Source organism: Eptesicus fuscus, chromosome 14 (assembly GCF_027574615.1).
Source record: "Eptesicus fuscus isolate TK198812 chromosome 14, DD_ASM_mEF_20220401, whole genome shotgun sequence".
NCBI classification, from domain to species: domain Eukaryota; kingdom Metazoa; phylum Chordata; class Mammalia; order Chiroptera; family Vespertilionidae; genus Eptesicus; species Eptesicus fuscus.
In genome coordinates this window covers 59,532,398-59,552,540 of record NC_072486.1, presented here as the reverse complement: position 1 = coordinate 59,552,540, position 20,143 = coordinate 59,532,398, and the positions used below count along the sequence as shown (strand labels likewise).

General features: G+C 38.3%; 1 protein-coding gene across 1 annotated transcript in view; it reads right to left on the bottom strand.

Moving 5' to 3' along the window:
• The window catches only part of CHCHD3 (coiled-coil-helix-coiled-coil-helix domain containing 3), a 273,678-nt gene that overhangs the window by 198,039 nt on the left and 55,496 nt on the right, over positions 1 to 20,143 (bottom strand). The window contains exon 3 of the mRNA XM_028159082.2: positions 12,466 to 12,547. Within this exon, the coding sequence (XP_028014883.1) occupies positions 12,466 to 12,547 (82 nt within the window). The remainder of the gene's footprint in view (positions 1 to 12,465; positions 12,548 to 20,143) is intronic.

The following is a 20,143-nucleotide window of genomic DNA, read 5'->3' as shown; positions in this document are numbered from 1 at the left end:
AAAAAAAGAAAAGCCAATTAGGCCTGCAAGAAGGGAACACAGCTGTTATCTAAAAGCCAATAAAACCTGAAAAGGAAATGCTGGGGAGAGGTTTGGAGTAAGAGAACTGTATTTGAATCCTGAGGCTGCCTTTTGTCAATAACACAGCCTTGGGCAGATACTCAGCCTCTCCGAGCTGCATTCTGATTGTGAAATAAACCCAGAAAGAGCAGAGCGACCACTTTGTACCCTAGTTTGGTGTGTGTGTATGCAGGGTGAGGGGGCACTCAGCCTTGGATCCTGGGGTAATGTGAGGGGCATCATCTCACAGGCTGCCATAGAGCTAAGGCAGGCCCTCCGCAAAAGGCTCTGGGGATGCTCAGGGTTAATATAATCAAAGGTACAGCACAGCATCTGGTAAACAGTAGGCTATCATTAAATGATAGTTGCTGTTGCCACAGAATTCTCCTGCCTCTTTTTCCTTTTGGACAAATTCTATTCCATTTTAATCTACTTACCCACAACCATAAAATATAGCTGTAATTTAGCAATACATTCTTGTTGACACTTACTATGGGACAGACAATGAGTTTTACATTCCAGTGGAGGAGGCAGTCAATAAAACAGATAAAGTGCTATCAAGAAACAAAGCAAAGAAATGTGGACAAAAAAGGGCCATTCAGTAAACCTGACAAGCTCAGGCAAGGCCTGCCTGGCAGGCCTTACAACTCAGAGACCTCAAGTAACCACATAGGATAGTCTGAGTAAAACTTAACAAAAAGCGAGTCATGGCAGATAGTCATGTTCTAGGCCAGTATCTTCCCTGACAAAGGTCAATCTTTACCTTAACTGAGCCTGTCTATTGTCTCTTTTTACCTAGGATAACATACCTTTGGATGTCAGAGTAATATCCTTTTTCTAGACCCCTCAGGGCACAACCTCCCACCAGAACAGGAGACCACAGAACCCCTCTTTGTCTCTTGTTCCCCGCATGCCATGTCTATGCACTGTAAATGTTAATTGCTAACTATCCTATACCCACCAATGTAAAAGAAGTATATGTCTATTCGTTTTACTTTTTATGCAATCCCAGAGATTTCCCCTCTTTGTATTCTCTCATCTACCTATAATCTACCACCAATGAATTGCATGAAACCCCCTTACATATTCCCCTGCCATTTTCCAGAGCATTTTCTCAATCCATTGAGATTTTACTTCCCAGCAATTGTCGTCAGTTGGGCTCAAATAAATTCGTAAAAATTCTTACAGGTTTGGACTTTTCTTACGTGGACAGAAATGACAACTAACAGGGAGGACAAGAAAGAAAGAATATTTAGGAAAAGCAATCGGCAAAGCCCGAATAGTAAGAGGAAGCCAGCCATGCAGAACAGGGAATACTAGTATTCTAGGCAAACAGCTGCAGGCACAAACAGGTTTGGCCACTAATATAGCTCAAACATTCAATGAAATTTGGTAAGAGATGAAGTATGAGTGTATAAATATATAAAGGGAAGAAGAGGACTAGAAGGTCAAGGGAAAGGTTTGGACTTTAAGCTAAATCTAATGAAAAGCCATTAGAGGATTTTAAGTAAAACAAACTGCCATGATTCAAAATACATTAACACTGCTTAGTGAAGAGTAGAATCAGGGAGACAAGAGTGGCTCCCTGCAGGAGATTGTAATAGTACAAGTGAGAGTGACAATGGCTTAGGCAGGGTTTCTCAACCTCGGCACTACTGACATTTGGACCTAAGAATTCTTCATTGTAGAGATCTGTCCTGTGGGATCACTGGCCTGTAGGATATTTGGGCGTATCGCTGGCCTCTATCCATTACATGTCAGGAGCACCCTCCAACCTGAAAGATCTCCAGACATGGCCAAATGTCCAATGGAGGTATGGAGGCAAAAGTCCCCCCAATCAAGAAGCACTGGCTTAGCTAAGTAGGGATGAAATGGTGAGAGGTAATGGACTTGCAATATATTTTAAAAGTAGAGACACCAGGGCTAATTAATTGGAAGGGGAAAAGAAGAGACATAAAGGCAAGAAGAAGGGAACAAAAATAAGCAGTAATCAGCCCTGGCTGGTGTGGCTCAGTTGGTTGAGTGTCATCCTGTGCAAAGGTTGCCGGTCCGATTCCTGGTCAGGGACCATACCCAGGTTGAGGGTTAGATCCTGTCAGGGTACTTACGGTACGGGAGGTAACCAATGGATGTTTCTCTCATCAATGTATCTCTCTCTCTCTCTCTCTCTCTCTCTCTCTCTCCTCTCCCTCCCTCCCTCCCACTCCTTTCTTCTTTTTATAAAATCAATAAAAACGTATTTTTAAAAAAGAATAATCAGTAATCAAAATTCTGATGTCACCCTCAATTTTTGTTAGACTAACATCCAACTATTCAGTCATTTGAGGAAATTCCAAGTCAAACCTACCTGGGGCTGACATATAATTTAGGTTCCACAAACTCACCAGCACAATAGTTTGGGCTCCTTTTCTTCAGTCTTACACAAACTGAATTGTACAGTTGACAGTTATATTCATTAAAAAATAGACAATTTCTAATATTTTACATAAAAACCTATAGAAATATACATTTTTCACCCAGTATTGGACAGTATTTTGACAGTTTTATTTCAAAATATAGTCCTGTGAATTTAAAAAAAAAAAAGTACCAAAAAGGTCATTTCATTTGTGAATTCTTTTCAAAACTAAATTCCTTATTTAATGAGCTCCACAATCAAGGCAAAACTGACTACACTGAAACCTGAAAAACATAAATCTTCAGTCAACCACATCAAAAGAGCCTCAATTAGAGGCTCAGACTGATGTATAACAGGTAACCCATCACTGTTTGATCGGAATTTAATTTAGCCTCTCAGACACAGTTCAATAGAGCGATGATGAGTGTGGCTTCAGATTCTAGACTGCTTGGGTTCAAGTCCCAACTCCTCTATTTTCTGGTTATGTGACTATAAGCAAATGAATCTCTCTGTGTTTCAACCACCCCATCTATGAAGTCAGGTACCAGCAGATCACAACCTGCCTCATGGGGCTGCTATGAGGATTACTAAGTGCTCAATATGTACCAAGTGCTTGGACCAGTGCTTGGGACAAAGAAAGTGTTCAAAACTACTACCTGTTACTATTGCATATGATTACTTACTATTATATATTATTATTACTATTAATATTACCTTTCTTAGATAAAGTCTTCTTAAGTGGTATATATTATCAGATCAAAGTCTACTCAAGATCTGTATAGACTGTACACAAGAAGAGGACCACAATATATGATTGGGTGCAAAAAACAAAAGCAAGTTACGCAACACTATTACTTCAATTTTGTTTTGCATAAAAATATTTATATAAAACACTGTTAGAAAAACATTTTTGCTTAGGTTAAGAATGTAGTGAACGACTTTAGAAGGGCAGAGGATGACTAACTTGTTATGATTCAGTATTATTTTAATTTCTTCAGTAAATGTATATTTCTTTTGTAACCTTTTTTTAAACAAATCAACATTATCCATGTTTTCAGTCATTTACGGAATGACCTTTCTAAGTCAAACCTACCAGATTCTGTAGTAATAATAAAAATTGCAGAAACTCTGTTGGGTATTGCTTTTAAATTAATAGGCATATCCATATTAAATTAATGGTTTCAGTTGACTTTTTTATTTTGTTTTTATTTGATTTGGTTTTAATCCATCAGCCTATCATGTAAGCAAAATTAAAATTTATGGATTTTGAAGAAATTTTACATTAGCATTCACAAAATGACACCAGGAAATACGAAATTTAAGAGATCTGGTCTAAGAAATTGTGAAGGCACTTAAATGCAAATCATTATCTTAAACATTTATATGGTTAACCTCTAATTTTATTCTTTATACTCAAGCCATTTCACACTAGAAGCATTTTAATGGAATAACTTCAAAAATTTCCAAAGGAAATGGTCTAAGCCCAGAGGAGCTCCCTGGTGCTCTATGGAAGGAAGGAAGCAAGTGGAAGTGGTATATAATTAATGAACTGTCCCTGTGCTGCAGCTGCACAGTAGTCAATAGAGGAATCCACATTCTAGTTCCAGAGGTAAGCTGTCCCAGCAGCTAATTTTAAAGACTGGTTTAAAAACATGTAAGCTTTTAGACTAAAGGTGGTAACTTATCAAAATACTTTGACTATCACACAAAAGGCAAATAAATAATAATTACTACAAACCAAAACTCCAACACAACAAGCAACACAACCAATACAAAATAATAGAATGAGTCCAAGTCTCCTTTAAAAAAAAAAAAAAAAGGAAGAAATAAAGCCTAAGGATGAATATAGGAGAAATGCAAAATTTCCACACTACGATCATCCATTAAAGTTCTATGCCTCTTTATTGCCTCGCACACACTGGAAGGACCCATGTTGCTCCCCTGAACCCTGCAGAATGCCACTGAGCACACCTGTGCCTCACTGACCAGAAGCAGATACTCATATCTGAAGCTCCTGGGGCCACGGCACCACCTGCTTCCACATAGCCTGCCCCCACCCCAGTTGTGCAATAAGAAAAATGTCCCCAGTCTAAGGCTAACAAGAAATTCAAATTGCCACCACTGAAAATGTGCACACAAGCAAGTGTTCAATGGTAAGTCATAGCCTCTGTAGACAAAGAATATTAACTTTAAGCACAAATTCTCAAGCATTTGGTCATAAGGGCCAATTTGGTCCCAGACCCACCACTTACTACATATGGCCGTGGCAAGTTTCTTTACCTCTCAGTTTCTACATTTATAAAGTGGGATAACTGAGGTGTTGTGAGGATAAAATGAGTTAAAATATATAAAGTGTTCGGAACAACACTGAGCAAACAGTAAATAACATAATACTACCTTTTCTTTAAATGTTTTCATTTTAGTTAGGCATATGTGTCCTGTACTCTGAAATGGTTTTTATAACAGAAAGCATGTGACCCCAATGTGCATATTCTATGTGTGTGTAATCGATAAACTGCTTCATCTCTCAACAAAACATTTAACAAAAACTTAAGATGAGCTACTCTCTTTTTAATAGTTTTCTCCAACCAGAGAAGAGGCTACTACTTACACATAAAAATGTGCCAACATTTGGAAGGAGGTATTACAATGCTGAGAAAAATCTACATCTGATTCACAACCACATTGCCTAGGCTCCTTTTCAGCTTGAGGATCTATAGGCAAAGCTGGTCAGGTGAAGAGAGGAAATGTACAGGGACCCTCTTTGCACATTTCCCCACTGTTTCCAGAGTGAACTGCCGTACAAGGACCTCACATTTTCCACTCCTCCTCACACAGCATTCATTACCAGCAGGATCAGCAGACGGCTTCCAGAAGGCCCAGGACTGAGGACTCGGCCAGGGTGAGGCCCAAACAATGTGGACCACTGCCCATAAATACAGACTTCTGGACTCAAGGAAATGGACATCTGGCCACTCCCCCCACCCCTTCTAAAACGGAAACAGAACTAATTCATCCAGCAATGCTATTTGCACAAGAAAAGTATACTCCTCGCTCATGCACAGTGTCCAATTTTGAGAGAAAATCACCCTGACAAGGCATTAGAGCCAGTAAGAATGATTCTCACTCAGGTCTCCAGGAAGGGAACAGGGGAAGGGGCTGACAGAGCTCTAAATCCCTAGTCCTAACAATACTCTGATGGCACTTGAATCAGCTTTATATCAAAGTGCCATGTTGGGTGTCCTTTGAATAAACATTTACAAAATAATCAGAGAGAATGATTCAATCAGACAGTGTAGGGTTATGGGGCCATGCAATTCAAGTGCTGGTTCTGCTAGAAAGTGAAAAATTTTACATACATCTATTTCAGTCATCGGTGTTTTTAAAACAGTGATAACACTGACAATAAACATTAATAGTTAATGTAAGGAATAATAAATTATTCATAGGGTACATTACAACCCCGTCTCCCCTTACCCCTAGATTGCTCTGAGTAATAGAGAAACTTCAGCAAGGATTATTATAACTATGGCACATCCAGAAACCAATTCCTAGAAAATTCCAAGGGCAGAAACCAACTTGGGTACAAGTTACATCAAACACTATGCTTCACAAGAGAAAACACTGTAATTACTGTCAAAAGAAACATCTGAACAAAAAGTGGTTGAACATCACTGCTGCTAACAGGACCAATAAAGAAGGAGTCTGATATAAAGCTGATTCTATGGCATGCTTAGAATTAATTAGATTAATTCCAGTTCAGGTTTAATGTTCCAACAGTGTAAAAATAGCTTCTCAAACTGAATTCTGGGCAGGGCTCTACAACTGCGTAACATTGAATAGGAGAGAAAATTGGATTTGGAAAAATAAGAGATGTGAATAAAACACAGACTGAGTAATCCAACCTTCTATATTTGTTGGTTATAGGAAGCAGTTATCTCTATTAAAAATAGAAAAGTGGCACTTGAAGAAAAAGATAAAGTAGCAGATGGCACACGATTCCTGGTACCTACACAGCACTTCCAATCAACTTCCAGTGAAAAGGACCAGGAGGCTAGGATGTGAGCGTCCTCCAGAACTGGTATGTCTTTATCTACTTTTAAGCAGAGTGGAATAGAAACATGCAAATATAAAACAACAGCAATACCGTATGCATTTTTAAAAACAAGGCTACAATGGGGTTAATAAGAAAATTAATCTAAACTATCTGGACTTTTATACTGCAGAAGGATCTCCTATATGGCAGATATATGCAGGAACATTTTTGTAGATAATGCTAACAAAGACTCCACTACTCCTACTGGAACCAGAACTGAGAAATAAGCTCACATCACAGCAGAGTGTGTGTCACTGAAGACTTATAACTCAAATTTCTGCAACCATCTTCTTTGCAAATATTTATTAATTAGAAATGAGATGCAATTGCCTATAATAGTTGTAAGTGCCAAGAGAAAATACTCACTACTAACTGATGTTATTCACTTCAAAACTGCACTTTACAAGAAGCCCTTGATAAATATTAGTTATCAAAAAGTACTTGTTCCCTGAAAGTTGGTTTCTCTTTTTCTTCTTTTTAGTGATAGTATATACCTAGAGATTACATGCAGGTTCAGGCTGAAGGCATGTAATTTCATCATAACTGTGTAATTTGTACCACATTAGGTAGACGATTTCCCACATTATGTATTTCCAATGTGATGCTAACCCACAAACCCTGTTTTTCTCTACTGGATTCTTTCCTCCTTCCTTTTTCAGCTTTTTCCTCCAGAGGCAGAAAATATCTATTCATAAAATTGAAATAAACTCTTTTATATAATGAATTTAAACAGAAGGTACCATCCCTATAAATTTCACCTTTACTACAAGAAACTAAAAAGTCCCCAAATCTTTAAGCCCTTAATTCATGCAATAAGAGGAAAAAAATTAATGGACTGTACTATATTCGAATTTACCCATACAGCTAATAAAATTTATGATTACTTTATTAAATCATTATTAAATCAAATTAATTAGCTTACATCTCAAATATCTAATGTAATTATCCAAGTAATTTAAAGTGGGGGGAATCTCATCAGTTGTCCATTTAAAAACAGCAAGCAAGTAATCTTGGTTGATGTGTAGCTAGTTACAATATCAAGTAGGTATTCCCCTTCTTCTTGTTTTCTTGAAGAAAAGTTATTAAAACTGAAACACTTTCACTTGCTTTTATAGGTAAAGAGGTGAAATTCAAATGCCAAAGGTCAGAGGTCAGAAGCAGTCACATTATTCTTGCTGTCAAAGACTGACTTTTGGAGGCAGGGCACAGGAGAGAAGCAAATCACATTTTAAAAGTCTGTACTCACACTGGGGCATATTATGTCCTTGCTATATTGGCCTGCTATAGTTACAACACAATATGGTCAGCTATTATCCAAAACACACGATAGAGTGTTACAGCAAAAACAGACTGCTGACATGAGCATTTAATTTACTCTTGACTCCCAATACACCAAACAACTATTCCCTCCATTAGATGTTGTGATAAGCAAAACTGTAATTCCAAATTAAATTCAACGTTTAGTGCATGTACTAATATTATGTCAGTGATATTTTGGGGCATGATTTTGTTAACTAAGCAAATAACTCAAGAGTCTCATAAAACAGAATCAGATCTAAGATAAATTGAGATTTCATGAATAAATGGTTTTTAGAAATGAGAATACAACACATAGTCACAGTGCTTTACAATTAGCTGCCCCATCACTGTGGCCCAGCAGAAAACTCCTTTAAAGCAACTGCATGTCTGCATAGTAAAGAGTGGAGATTTAAAGGAGTTCAGGTTAATTTTAAATGGCCTAATGATATATCTTCAGTTTAAATGATTTTTGAATGGGATCTAAATGAGTGTGGCACTACCCATCAGAGAGTCTGTAAAAGGGCTTCTGCATTAGATGGGAGGTAAGGCAAGACACACAAGAAGTCATTTCCAGTCCCACAAATGTATGGTCCAGAGTGTACATGGACTGTATTGACCAAATATAGCCCTAGGACGATATTTTTCTATGTTTCACATGCCTAAGAGCATCTTACACTGCTGTATGCCAGGCAGCTGTCCTGCACAGTTGTCAGAACTTGAGCATAAGCATCACAATTTGCAAAAACTGGTGTCAGCAGCCTGGAAAAATCCCAGGAACAGCAGTGGAGCAATCATTTCAGGAACGCTGTGTTGCCAAGGTTTTGATGGCACAGAATACGATGTGAGGAAAAACAAGGACAGCAAGACCCTAAGTCAAGAAGTGATTCAGAAGAACTAGACCCAATGTGAGCCGGTTTTTAAGAACACCTTAACCCTGGGGTTCTCACTATCAGCATGTTGACATTTTGAGCCAGACAATTCTTTGTTCTGGGCAGGGGCAGAGGTGAGAGCTGTCCTCCTGTACACCAGGATGGTTAATAGCATTGCTGGCCTCTACCACTAGATAACAATAGCACCTGACAGGTTGTGACAGCCAAAAATGTCTCCAGATACTGTCAGATACCCCCGGGGGACCAAAATCTCCCCCAGGTGAGGACAGTGCCTTAACCTATTCATTTTGCTTACATTTTTCTTTTTTTGAATATGCAGGTGATGTTTTTTTAAAAAAAAAAATCAGTCATTCTTAATGAGATCTTTCAATAAGAAAATTCTAAGAGATAAACTATTGTGTTACAATTTGCAGCAATTTTTTTCTTGTGGTACATCAAATACAATGCTTCTTATAATCAATGGCATCTTCAATTCAATGAAAATCAGCCACCCAACATCTTTTTTTTTTGTTATGGAATGCTTATCCTGATTTTCTTTTGAGTAAGTACTTCTTAGTAGTAACCAGTTCTTCCCTAGCTGGGGTTCTCTAGTCTTCCTTTTGATTCTTTTGAGCTTTTCAAAACGCTTCTAAAAATCCCCTTGCTTCCTAAGTTAACCAGAGTTAAGTTTCAATCTTTCAACCAAAAAATCCTGACCGAAACAAGATTCTAATTTAAGCTACCCTAATAAAAGACATTTCAGAGTATTTCCTGCCACAAAGTTCACCAGCCTGTTAAAAATGTTACTGCTTCTCCTTACCACTCACCACCTAGGTAGAGTGAGTAGGGGTATGTATAGATGACACAAGGATTGCTGAAACAGTGGCACAAGGAACCCTCTAAAAACTGCTTACAAGGCTTCATTCAATTAAAGCAACAGATACAATCTATAATAATAAAAGCGTAATATGCTAATTAGACCGGACAGCCGGACATCCTTCTGGATGAAGCTGCGGCAGTGGGGGCAGAGGCAGAGGCAGTTAGGGGTTATCAGGCAGGCAGGCGAGTGGTTAGGGGCGATCAGGCAGGCAGGCAGAGGCGGTTAGGGGTGATCAGGCAGGCAGGCAGAGGCAGTTAAGGGCAATCAGGCAGGCAGGCAAGCAGTTAGGGGCATCAGGCAGGCAGGCAAGTGGTTAGGGGAGATCAAGTAGGCAGGCAGAGGCAGTTAAGGGCGATCAGGCAGGCTGGCGAGCAGTTAGGGGCAATTAGGCAGGCAGGCAGAGTGGTTAGGGGCAATCAGGCAGGCAGGCAAGTGGTTAGGGGTGATCCGGCAGGCAGGCAGAGGGGTTAGGGGTGATCAGGTAGGCAGGCAGAGGGGTTAGGTGTAATCAGGCAAGAGAGTGGTTAGGAGCCAGCAGTCCTGGATTGCGAGAGGGATGTCCGACTGCGGGTTTAGGCCCGATCCTGTAGGGATTCCTGTGGGATCAGGCCTAAACCAGCAGTCGGACATCCCCCGAGGGGTCTCGATTGTGAGAGGATGCAGGCCGGGCTGAGGGACCCCCCCTTCTCCCCCTCCTCCCCATGCATGAATTTTGTGCACCAGGCCTCTAGTAATGTATAAATGCCTTGACACCAAAAAGTTGCTTTGCAAAGACTGCACACAAAACTTTCTTAATGCTTTTTCAAAAGTTTCTTCTCTAGTACAAAAACAAAAAAAAAAAAACAACAGCTATTGATTCTTTTAAAAACTATCACATAGATGAACACACACTTTGTGCCAAGATTTGACAGCTGGAAGTTTTCATGAAGAAGGCTTCAAATAAAACATTTTTTAAAAGAAAAAAATAATAAAAAGGCTATACCACCCTCTGTTCTCCTTAAAGGTGACAGAAAATAAATTCTTTATCAATAGTCATTTGTCCAGGTTACAGCTAGGCTGCCAACCCCAGTCCAGTTGAGATATGAAATTGGCTCTCCCTGGCACCTTTTATTCATCTCATCTGCCCTTTACCTCTCACAGACCAAGGCAAAGCAAATGGAAGCTGAATAAAAAAAGGAATAAAGAAAGAAAAGAAAACACCAGAGTGAGAGTTATTGTAAGAAGCCTGTACCATAAGGAGAGAAGGGAAGACAAAAAATTTCTATGTGAAATATAATAAGCAAAGTAAACATGATTTTAACCCAAAAAAACTCCTTATTAAAATAAAATTCAATTAAAAATAAAATTTCAAAGATAAGAAATTCTACCATAATATATTGATTTTCTTTGCTTCTTAATGAAAGTGGTCTGAATTTTTTGGAATATTTAAACTTCACCATCTAATTACATACTCCATCAGCCTAACCCAATTAAATAATTATAAAGTGCTATGTGGAAAACTACAGAAATATACACAGACTCTTTCACCAGTACTAACTACATCTTGATTTTTAAAACCCTAAACTATTTCCTGAGAAAATGGCAGTCTTAATCTAAAACTTATGTTCTGTTTCATACGTTTCAAAAGCAAACTGGAGGTAGTTTAACACTTACATCAAAAAAGAAATTTTAGAGATGAAATATTTAAGGCCCAAAGAGGTTAGATTATATGTTGAAGGACCTATGGCCACTAAAGACGAGAATCCAACTCAAAGATTCTTTACATTTAGCTCTCCCAAGCAAAACAGTAAAGCAACAAACACAAAAACAAGCACACGCTAAGCATCCACTGGTGGCAGGCATGTGCTTAGTGCTCACAGCAGAAAGACATTTGCATGATCATATAACAGTAATGCTCTGTGCTGTATGCAAATTTCAGAAGTAGCACAGATGGAAAGCACTTGACTCTATCTTAGATTAAAAAGTATTGGCCCATTTTTATGAATAACTGTACTTCAAAGGTCTTTAAAAAGTAGTACTTTTACCAAAAAAATTATCTATGCTGTTTTGAATATTGTATGTTTTTCAGTTTATAGCTCTCAACATCTTTTTGAATCAGTACATAAGGATCTACTTGACTGTCTAGTATTGTATTGAGGCATGTGCCATAACTCAGTCATCCAGTCCCCTATGATGGCCATATGAATTACCTCTGGTTTTCTACTATTACAAAAACACTTCAATGAACTGTTTAACTGTTAGTAGTAGTAGTAGTTTTAATAATGATAAAAATAATGTAGTAGTATGTATACAGAAAAAAATCTAGAGGAATAAAACATTCAAGATTGGTTTTCTCCATTGAATGGAATTATAGAAGATTTTGATTTTTCAACCTGACATATTTCTGATATATCTTCAGTTTTTTTAAGTGAGTATATTACTAATTAGTGCTATTTATTAATATGGGCACTATGGATAATACATGGCATTCATTAATAGCTACAATATTGCTAACCTTCATAACCACAGTAGACAACATAATTTTTAATCCTAACTACATTCATTGAAAGAAACTAGCTTGTGAAATTCCTGGAGAATCCTCAAGAACTACTTCTCACATTATTGAGAAAACAGGGCTCAGTCAGTATTCATGCAATAAAGAACCACACAAAAGACATAATGGACACTTATAACCAAGTTTGGGGAGAGGGCAACCTAGGGCTTTAACAAGCAAATCCAAAACCAAAAATGGCCAACTTCACATGCTCAGCACATTCTGAAGTTCAGCCAGACACAAATAATGAGTCTTACTACAATTATTCCTCTCTAAAAATACTTAATAATTATAACAAGTCGATCAAAATCTCCTGCCTGGCAGGAAACTCACCGTTTCTGGTTTTCAGACTCTTTCTTGGCTTGCTCCAGGGCCAGTTCCTCGGCTACTCTTCTCTTCAGTTCTTCATCAGAAACTGGAATCAGTAAAGAGCAAAAGGAGGTGAAATTAGTGATTTCTTAAAAACAAAGCCAAGAAAATACTCACAAAAACAAAGCTGAAACTGGAGCTTAAAGGGCAAAGTTCTGCCAGCTGGCCAGTGTCTCCTTGGGACCATCTAAGCACTATGGAAAAGACCAATTAGTGCATTTCAGCAGTAACTTAATCAAGAGTTCCCTGGTGACCCAGAAATTTCCACACTTGCCAAAATTTAGAATAAGCTCAAGGAGCTCCTTACTGCCCATGGGGACTGAGCCATTAAGTACAAATTCTTTAAAAGGATGTCCTATCACTAAAATCTGACAATCGCATATAAAGGGAAGAGACGATGTAAAGAAGGGACTTTACATAGGAAAATTACACCAAAGCATTCTCACTCTGATAATTAAACAGTTTTTAAAAATTATTTATTACAGAAAGAAAATTATTTGTGTTTATATTCATTTTTCCATAATTTATGAAAAAATAAAGGCATTTGTGGACATTTTGAAACCTATTTTTTGGAATACGTGTCATTCAAATTCAAGTGCCAGCAACTGGAGAGAGACTTCAGAAGAGTGCTGAGAACTTGGCTGGAGCTTCTTATAGACCTGGTGACTTGATGTGAAACATCTGGTCTTTACAATTAGAAAATTTTGTACAATGTGTTTTGTAAAGATTCTTATAGCTATGATAGCAAACAAAATAGATAAATTTTACAGACTCCTTCAGAGCCTTCCACAAAAAAAAAAGCAGAGACTATTTCCTCTTCACTAAAACCCACTACCCAAAATTATGACCAAGAAAGCACCAGAAACACTTAGGAGGATCTAGGAAGACACAATGGACCTATTATTTCAAACGGTAGCCTATTAGATGGAAACCTAAACAGCACTGTCTGCTCTGCAACAACACTCTACTTGATGATCTGAACATTATAAGCGCCTTGCCTCAGGGCATGGACAAAAAATGAATTACAACAAGATATGCACAAGCCTTTTTAAATTGTGCTGACACTGGGCAATAACAAAGAAGATACATGAAAGGTCGTAAGGATGTTTTCTCTCACTTTTGGACTATCAGAAAACAACAGCATCAAAGGACATCAAGAAGGTGAAAAGACAACCCACAGGTGGGAGAAAATATTGGCAAATCACATAACTGACAATTAACTTGTATCCAGAAAGTACAAAGAACTTTTATAACAGAACAATAAGAAGACAATTTTAAATGGGCACAGATATGAATATGCATTTTCCTAAAGAAGTGTTACAAACTGCAATAAGCACATGAACAATTGCTCAACAACATTTGTCATTTGGGAAATGCAATTAAAAACTGCAGTAATACACCAATTTGAACCCACTATAATCAATAAGACGATAACAAGTGTTAGTGAAAATGTGGAGAAACTGGAACCTTCATAAATTGCTGGTGAAATATAACATGATGCAACCACTGTAGAAAGAGATAGTCAGGTCCTCAAAATGCTAAACAAAGTGACCACAGGGCCTAGCAATTTCACTCTTAGGTACTCTGTATACACAAGAAACTTGAAAATATATGTCTATACAAGAAGTTGTACATGAATATTATGGTAGCATTATTCATTGCATCCCAAAAATGAAGACAGCCTAAATGCCCATCAACTGATGAATGGATAAACAATATGTGGTATATCCATTCAGTGTGATATTATTCAGCCATGGAAGTCATGAAATACTGATAGATGCTACCACATGGATGAACCTTGAAACACCATGCTAAGTGAAAGAAGGTCACAACTTGTATGCTTCCACTGATATGAAATATCTAGAAAAGGCAAGAATATAGACTCAGAAAGGAGACTAGACTGGTTGCCAGGTGGGGCAGGAAGGTGAGAATGGAGAGTGACAGCTAATGGGGAAAGGATTTCTTTTGGGGATGTTAAAACTGTTCTAAAACTAGATAGTGAGAGAGCCATCTCACAACTCTGCAAATATACTAAAAACCACTAAAGTGTAACTTTTATTGGTAAACTAACTGGGCAGCAGTTTTCTCAAATGGATATTCTCAAATGGATGTTCTCGAGGGTCCCTTCAAACTATATTTCATGCTGCTGTTTGGCTTCTCTCCTACTTCAGAGTCTGTAGTAGAAGAGATGCACATCTCTGCTTTGAAAAGGTCACACAAAATCAAGAAAAAAAAAACTAGAACAGGGAATTGTTTGCATTCAGGCAAATCTTATAACTTTTCACTATTAAAAGTTTTAGAAAACAATACAAATAAAAGTGAAATTAGTAACAGCTCAGCAAAGAGTCTGAATGAATACTCTTTCTTTCTCTATTAGCTGAACTTTGGATAAATCAGTTAATCTACCTGAGTTTTTATTTCCTCATCCAAAAGCAGGACCGGGTGGGTGACATCAGTGTCTGCCATCTTGGAAGTTCTAGATTATACAGCCCACAAGGTAATGATTTTCACATTTTCATCTATTTCCCATAAACAAGCAAAAAACATGACTCTTCATTTTTTGGAGGTGCTCAGAACTACTAACTCCATTAGCAAAAACTGAAACAAATACTTAATCAATTAGTATTATCTGATAAAACTATTCTTTGAAGTTCAACATACCAATCAGGATCAATACACAGCCAAACTGTACCTGTAAAATCATGCCACTTCACCTAGATCAGTGGTCGACAAACTCATTAGTCAACAGAGCCAAGTATCAACAGTACGACGACTGAAATTTCTTTTGAGAGCCGAAAACTGACTTCTGCGCATGGGCCACGAAGTTTCAATCACACTGTATGTGCGCGCCCGCACGTGGTATTTTGTGGAAGAGCCACACTCAAGGGGCCAAAGAGCTGCATGTGGCTCGCAAGCTGCAGTTTGCTGACCACTGCCCTACATTGTTGCAAATTGCCACAGCAAAAATTTTCTCAGGCAAAATTCAAATTTCACTCACAATGCAACTGAATTCCATTCAGCCCATTAGAGCTAGGCTTCGAAAGATGTCAGTGTACCATGTCTAAATACGAAGCAGTGAGATCAGTTTGCTAAGTGATCTGCTAATACAGTCTCATATCTTCACAATACATGTTGTGCCTCTTACAGAGGGGCTTCTTACCAGGGGAAAAACTGAAATCAGCAGTGAGTTGGTTTTTTTGTTAATCCTCACCCAAGGATATTTTTCCCATTGATATTTAGAGAGTAAAAGGGAGAGGGAGAGACAGAGAGAAAGACACATGGATTGGTTGCCTACCGCATGCACAACTGAGTTGCCCTTGACTGGAATAGAACCCAGGACTCTTTAGTGTGGGCCAGTGCTGAGCACTAGCTAGGACAGAGCACTACTGAGCACCAGCTAGGACAGAATTGAACTTTTTATTATGATGTGATCAATCTGGAAGGGAACATTAAGGACTCCACTACCCAAGGGTGACCAGCTGGCTGGATGGAAAGGAAGCCATGCAGGAAAGACTGCAGATGCAGAGAAGCAAAAGTAGCTTCAAGGAGTGCCTTCTTTCTCTATACCCTCCTGCCTCTCAATCACAGTCAGCCCTGCCACCTGCTGTGGGGTGAGGTGAGAAACAGAAGGAGACAACTGTGGTATCATCTAGGTAGGCCAGGTGGGTAGAAACTGGGACTGGGAGGGCCGCAGAGGAAAACCAGCAGCAATGCAAATGGGGTGGACACTTCTAGGTCCACTGAAGAAGGTATACCCAAGGGAGAAGCTGGTGGGCATCACTTTGGTCAGTAAAGGGTCCAAAGCACAGCTGTCTTTCCAATGCTCCAGCTGCTTCTGGAAATGAAAAATTACACACACACACACACACACACACACACACACACACACAACTTTTGGGTCTCACTTCCAAGGTCACAGCTGAAAAAGTAATTACTTTAGCTACAATTGAGAATTTAAAATAACAAAAGATAAAACATAATCGAGCATAGTGAGTTTAAAATCTAAAATAGCAAGTCAAAGCCCAGGCAGGAAAATAAACCAGTCTAGTAATGGGTTTCTAGCAAATCTAAGTTTCATGTTATTTGTTTTTAAATCAATAGAATATAGAAAGCAACAACATATTTCTTCTGGTAGGTCTGACCCCAAGTGCGCAAGGGAAAAGATATACCTTTGGGAGACCGCTATTTTAAACGGCCCTGCTCAAAACACTCTTTCCAGCTCTCAGGATATGAACATTTTCTCAAAACTGTTATTAAACTAAAAGGTCAGTGTTTCTGGATGGGCTACTTTCAGAGAAGCACAGGAAAGGCCAACTTTGCCGATTAGCACAGTGTGTCTCCAAGCAGATCTTTAGGGACTGGCAAAGTCTATGAAATGAGAAAAAGTGAAAATGAGAAATGTCCAAGCCATAGAAATCAGATTTGCCATGGAAATCGGCAAAACCACTGCAAGCGCAGGAAGTATGGTTCTATAGCTTTTACATACATACACTCTTTCCTTTCAAAGTGTATGAAGACAAAGGATGTTTCCTTCTCGTACATGCACTTTTAAAAATCTCAGAAACCAATTTAAGTTCTGTCTCAATGGCAAATGTATCTTAGTGAATGCAAACACCAGCATTTTGTCAATTAGATAGAGTAGGTACGACACTGACCATAAGACATGTGAGTAAAAAGTCAAGCATTGCTATTGCTTGGTTACAGCAAGTCTGCCCTAAACTCTTTATTTGAAACTATTACTGAAAATTATAAATATCTGTGTGGTTGAAAGCAGCTCATGATTTCCTAACAAAATTATGTTTGTTTGTTTAGTAAACAACATTTCTAAATGAATGTTTCGGTTAGTCCAAAATTTCTTCTTTACTGAATGCCTAGCAATAATTTACCCCTCTCAGGCACATTCAAAATTTCTAAGAATTTAAATTCTCAAGACATTCTAAGAATCTATATTTCTAATTTGGGTTCAGGATCAATGAGAAACTCCTAACCTTATACTTAATTATGAGTATTCTTAGCAACTGTGAATACCAGGATCTTAATCCTCAGAGAAAGTGTAGCATAAATTCATTACACCTCGCCTGTCTTCTGGGTCATATGACTTATGTCCAAATTTTCCATTTTCAGAAACTGGTTAAACTGGTAGAGAGGGAATGGGGGCATGGGGAGACACCATAATATATTTAAAACAGTTCTTTGGTGAACAGAAATGACTCCAAAAAATAGAATGACTTTATGAAATGCCTCATCCTCTAAAAATAAAAAACAAAAGACTGAAAATGCAACCATGATTTGAGACTTGCATACATTCCCTGGAACTCAAGAGACATACCTATTTCCTTAGTAACTTTCTCCCCCTATGACTCTCCTTTCCCTTCATTTTCTTTGCCTAATCCTCACCCTATAATTCCCTCCCTAATTACAGTATTTCTTAAACAATCTCTGTAAGTTACTTAATAAAAATTATGCCTTGCCTATTTGAAAAATGTCAGGTCCTTTGGGATTTTTTCCTTTACTCCATTTCTCTTTCTGGCTTTACCATTTGCTGATACATACCATGTCCAATTTTATAAAGCCTGTATTTTCATAGGCTAGTTTTAAGACACCGAGGAGAGCTATGAAGATCTACTCTAAGAAGAAAATAAATGTATATAGTTGCATAACACAAGCAGCAGATTTTACATAAAGACTGAATCCGCCAGGATTGAGATAGTTGAGCCAAAACGTATGCCTTCCAATACAGCCAAATTAAATGTTCAGCTTCACAGAAATATCCCTTAATGTTATAATTTCAACCAACTCCTTAATACAAAAAAAGCTCTGATTGTTTAAAAAATAATAATGGAAGCACCCATGAAATCCAACACACAGTATATTAGACATAAATAACTCACAGCCTAGGTTGTAGGATAAATCTTGTCCCACTCCTTATCTTATTGAGGTATAGGGTTTGATTAGGAGAAAAGTGGAAAGATGACTGGAATAAATCTCAGGGGTTAGAAAGAAACTCGTAATAACCTGACAATATTCATTTCTGACACCATCTAGTTGGCAGACAATACACACAGAGTATGATGTTCAACTGACAATTACATTCACCTAAGGATAATGTACCTTAAGACTGCCTTCAAAAGAAAAGCCATCTGTCTAGATTCCTAGCAGGGTAACTGAGACTACTTATACATTAAAGTGAATAATGATGTTAGAATGAAAACCTTAACTGAACATTAATAATCACAAATATTGAATTGGAATGCACAGTGTAACAAAGAGATTGGCAACCTAACCATTAAAAGCATCCAGTTAATGGTTTATTTTGTAGTACTACTGCTCCAATAAGATTTATCTACCTTTGTAAATTTCTAATAATATGCAAATGGTGTCTTTGTATTGCTGGCTTCACAACAAGCACTCACAGAAACCAGATCCACGTTCCATTCTATGTGAAAACAAACATCAATACCAGGCTGCAGAGGCTGTACAATACAGACAAGCTCATCATTCATGTGCCACAGTCCCCACATTTGTAAGTAGACAATTCTTTAAACCAGTATTGGGAATCAGATACATTTAGTATTTCATGTCTTAATATCCTGAATAACAGTTGCGAGCCCTCCCAAAGCCTCAGGGAAAATAAGATCTATAATTTAAATTAAAAAATAATAATTACCTCTGGATATTGCTTTTTGATGCATAGCTTAATTTTTTTGTTTGTTTCACAAATGGATGTATTTTGTTCACCGGGGAGAAAGTTATAAATTAAACAGCATTAAATCTCCAACCCCAAATGAAGTACCCAAACCTGTTTCCTTTCATTCCAGCGGTCCTGAGTGGGACTGTATTCAAGGTTTCTGCAGAAAGACTCGTGAAATACAAGGAGGAGCAAGATGGAGATAAAGGGGGTTCCTATCCAGTCCTGGCTCTGCCGCCTTAGGTTTTGTGATTTTACTCAAAAACATGCCATTGCTTTAGGCCACGGCTATCTCATCTGTAAAATTAGGGCCCAAACTGGAGAATGTCCAGCAGGCCTCCCCTGGCACAGCCATGTTAAATGGGAGACTGATGGGATGCCAGAATTCATGCTGGAGCCTCCACTTCCCCTAAAAACCTGTTAGAATGAAGGTAAAGGAATAAAAAAAGTGTATCGTTGGCAACATATTCTGTCCGTTGTTTTCCTTGAAGTGACTGACACTTAGTTCACTTGGAGAAACTCTCTATCTGCTACTCACCTAGCAAACTACCAAAAACAGCCTCTAGGCTTTCCAGACAAACCGAAAACTAAGGGGAGGCAGAACAGAGTGGGGAAGAGAGCCATATTGTACAGGCTTTGCAACACACCCAGGAGGTCCATGAAAACGTGATAATTCATTGATTTGTGGACTCAAACATCAGTCATTAGGTAATAAGTCACCAACTTTTAGAGTACCTGAAGGAAGATTTAGAAGAAATACAACATACACACTGTAAAAGTCATACAATCGAAGTATAGTGTGACTGCTACTCAAAAAAAACCCTGTAAGACAAGCCCCCTTCCCAAACCGCTCCATGCCACTGCCACCACCCAGGTTTCTGCCCCTGGACCCTTTACAGAACACCTGGAGCCACCAGGCACCAGGACCCTCAGCATAATATCCATAAAGAAAAG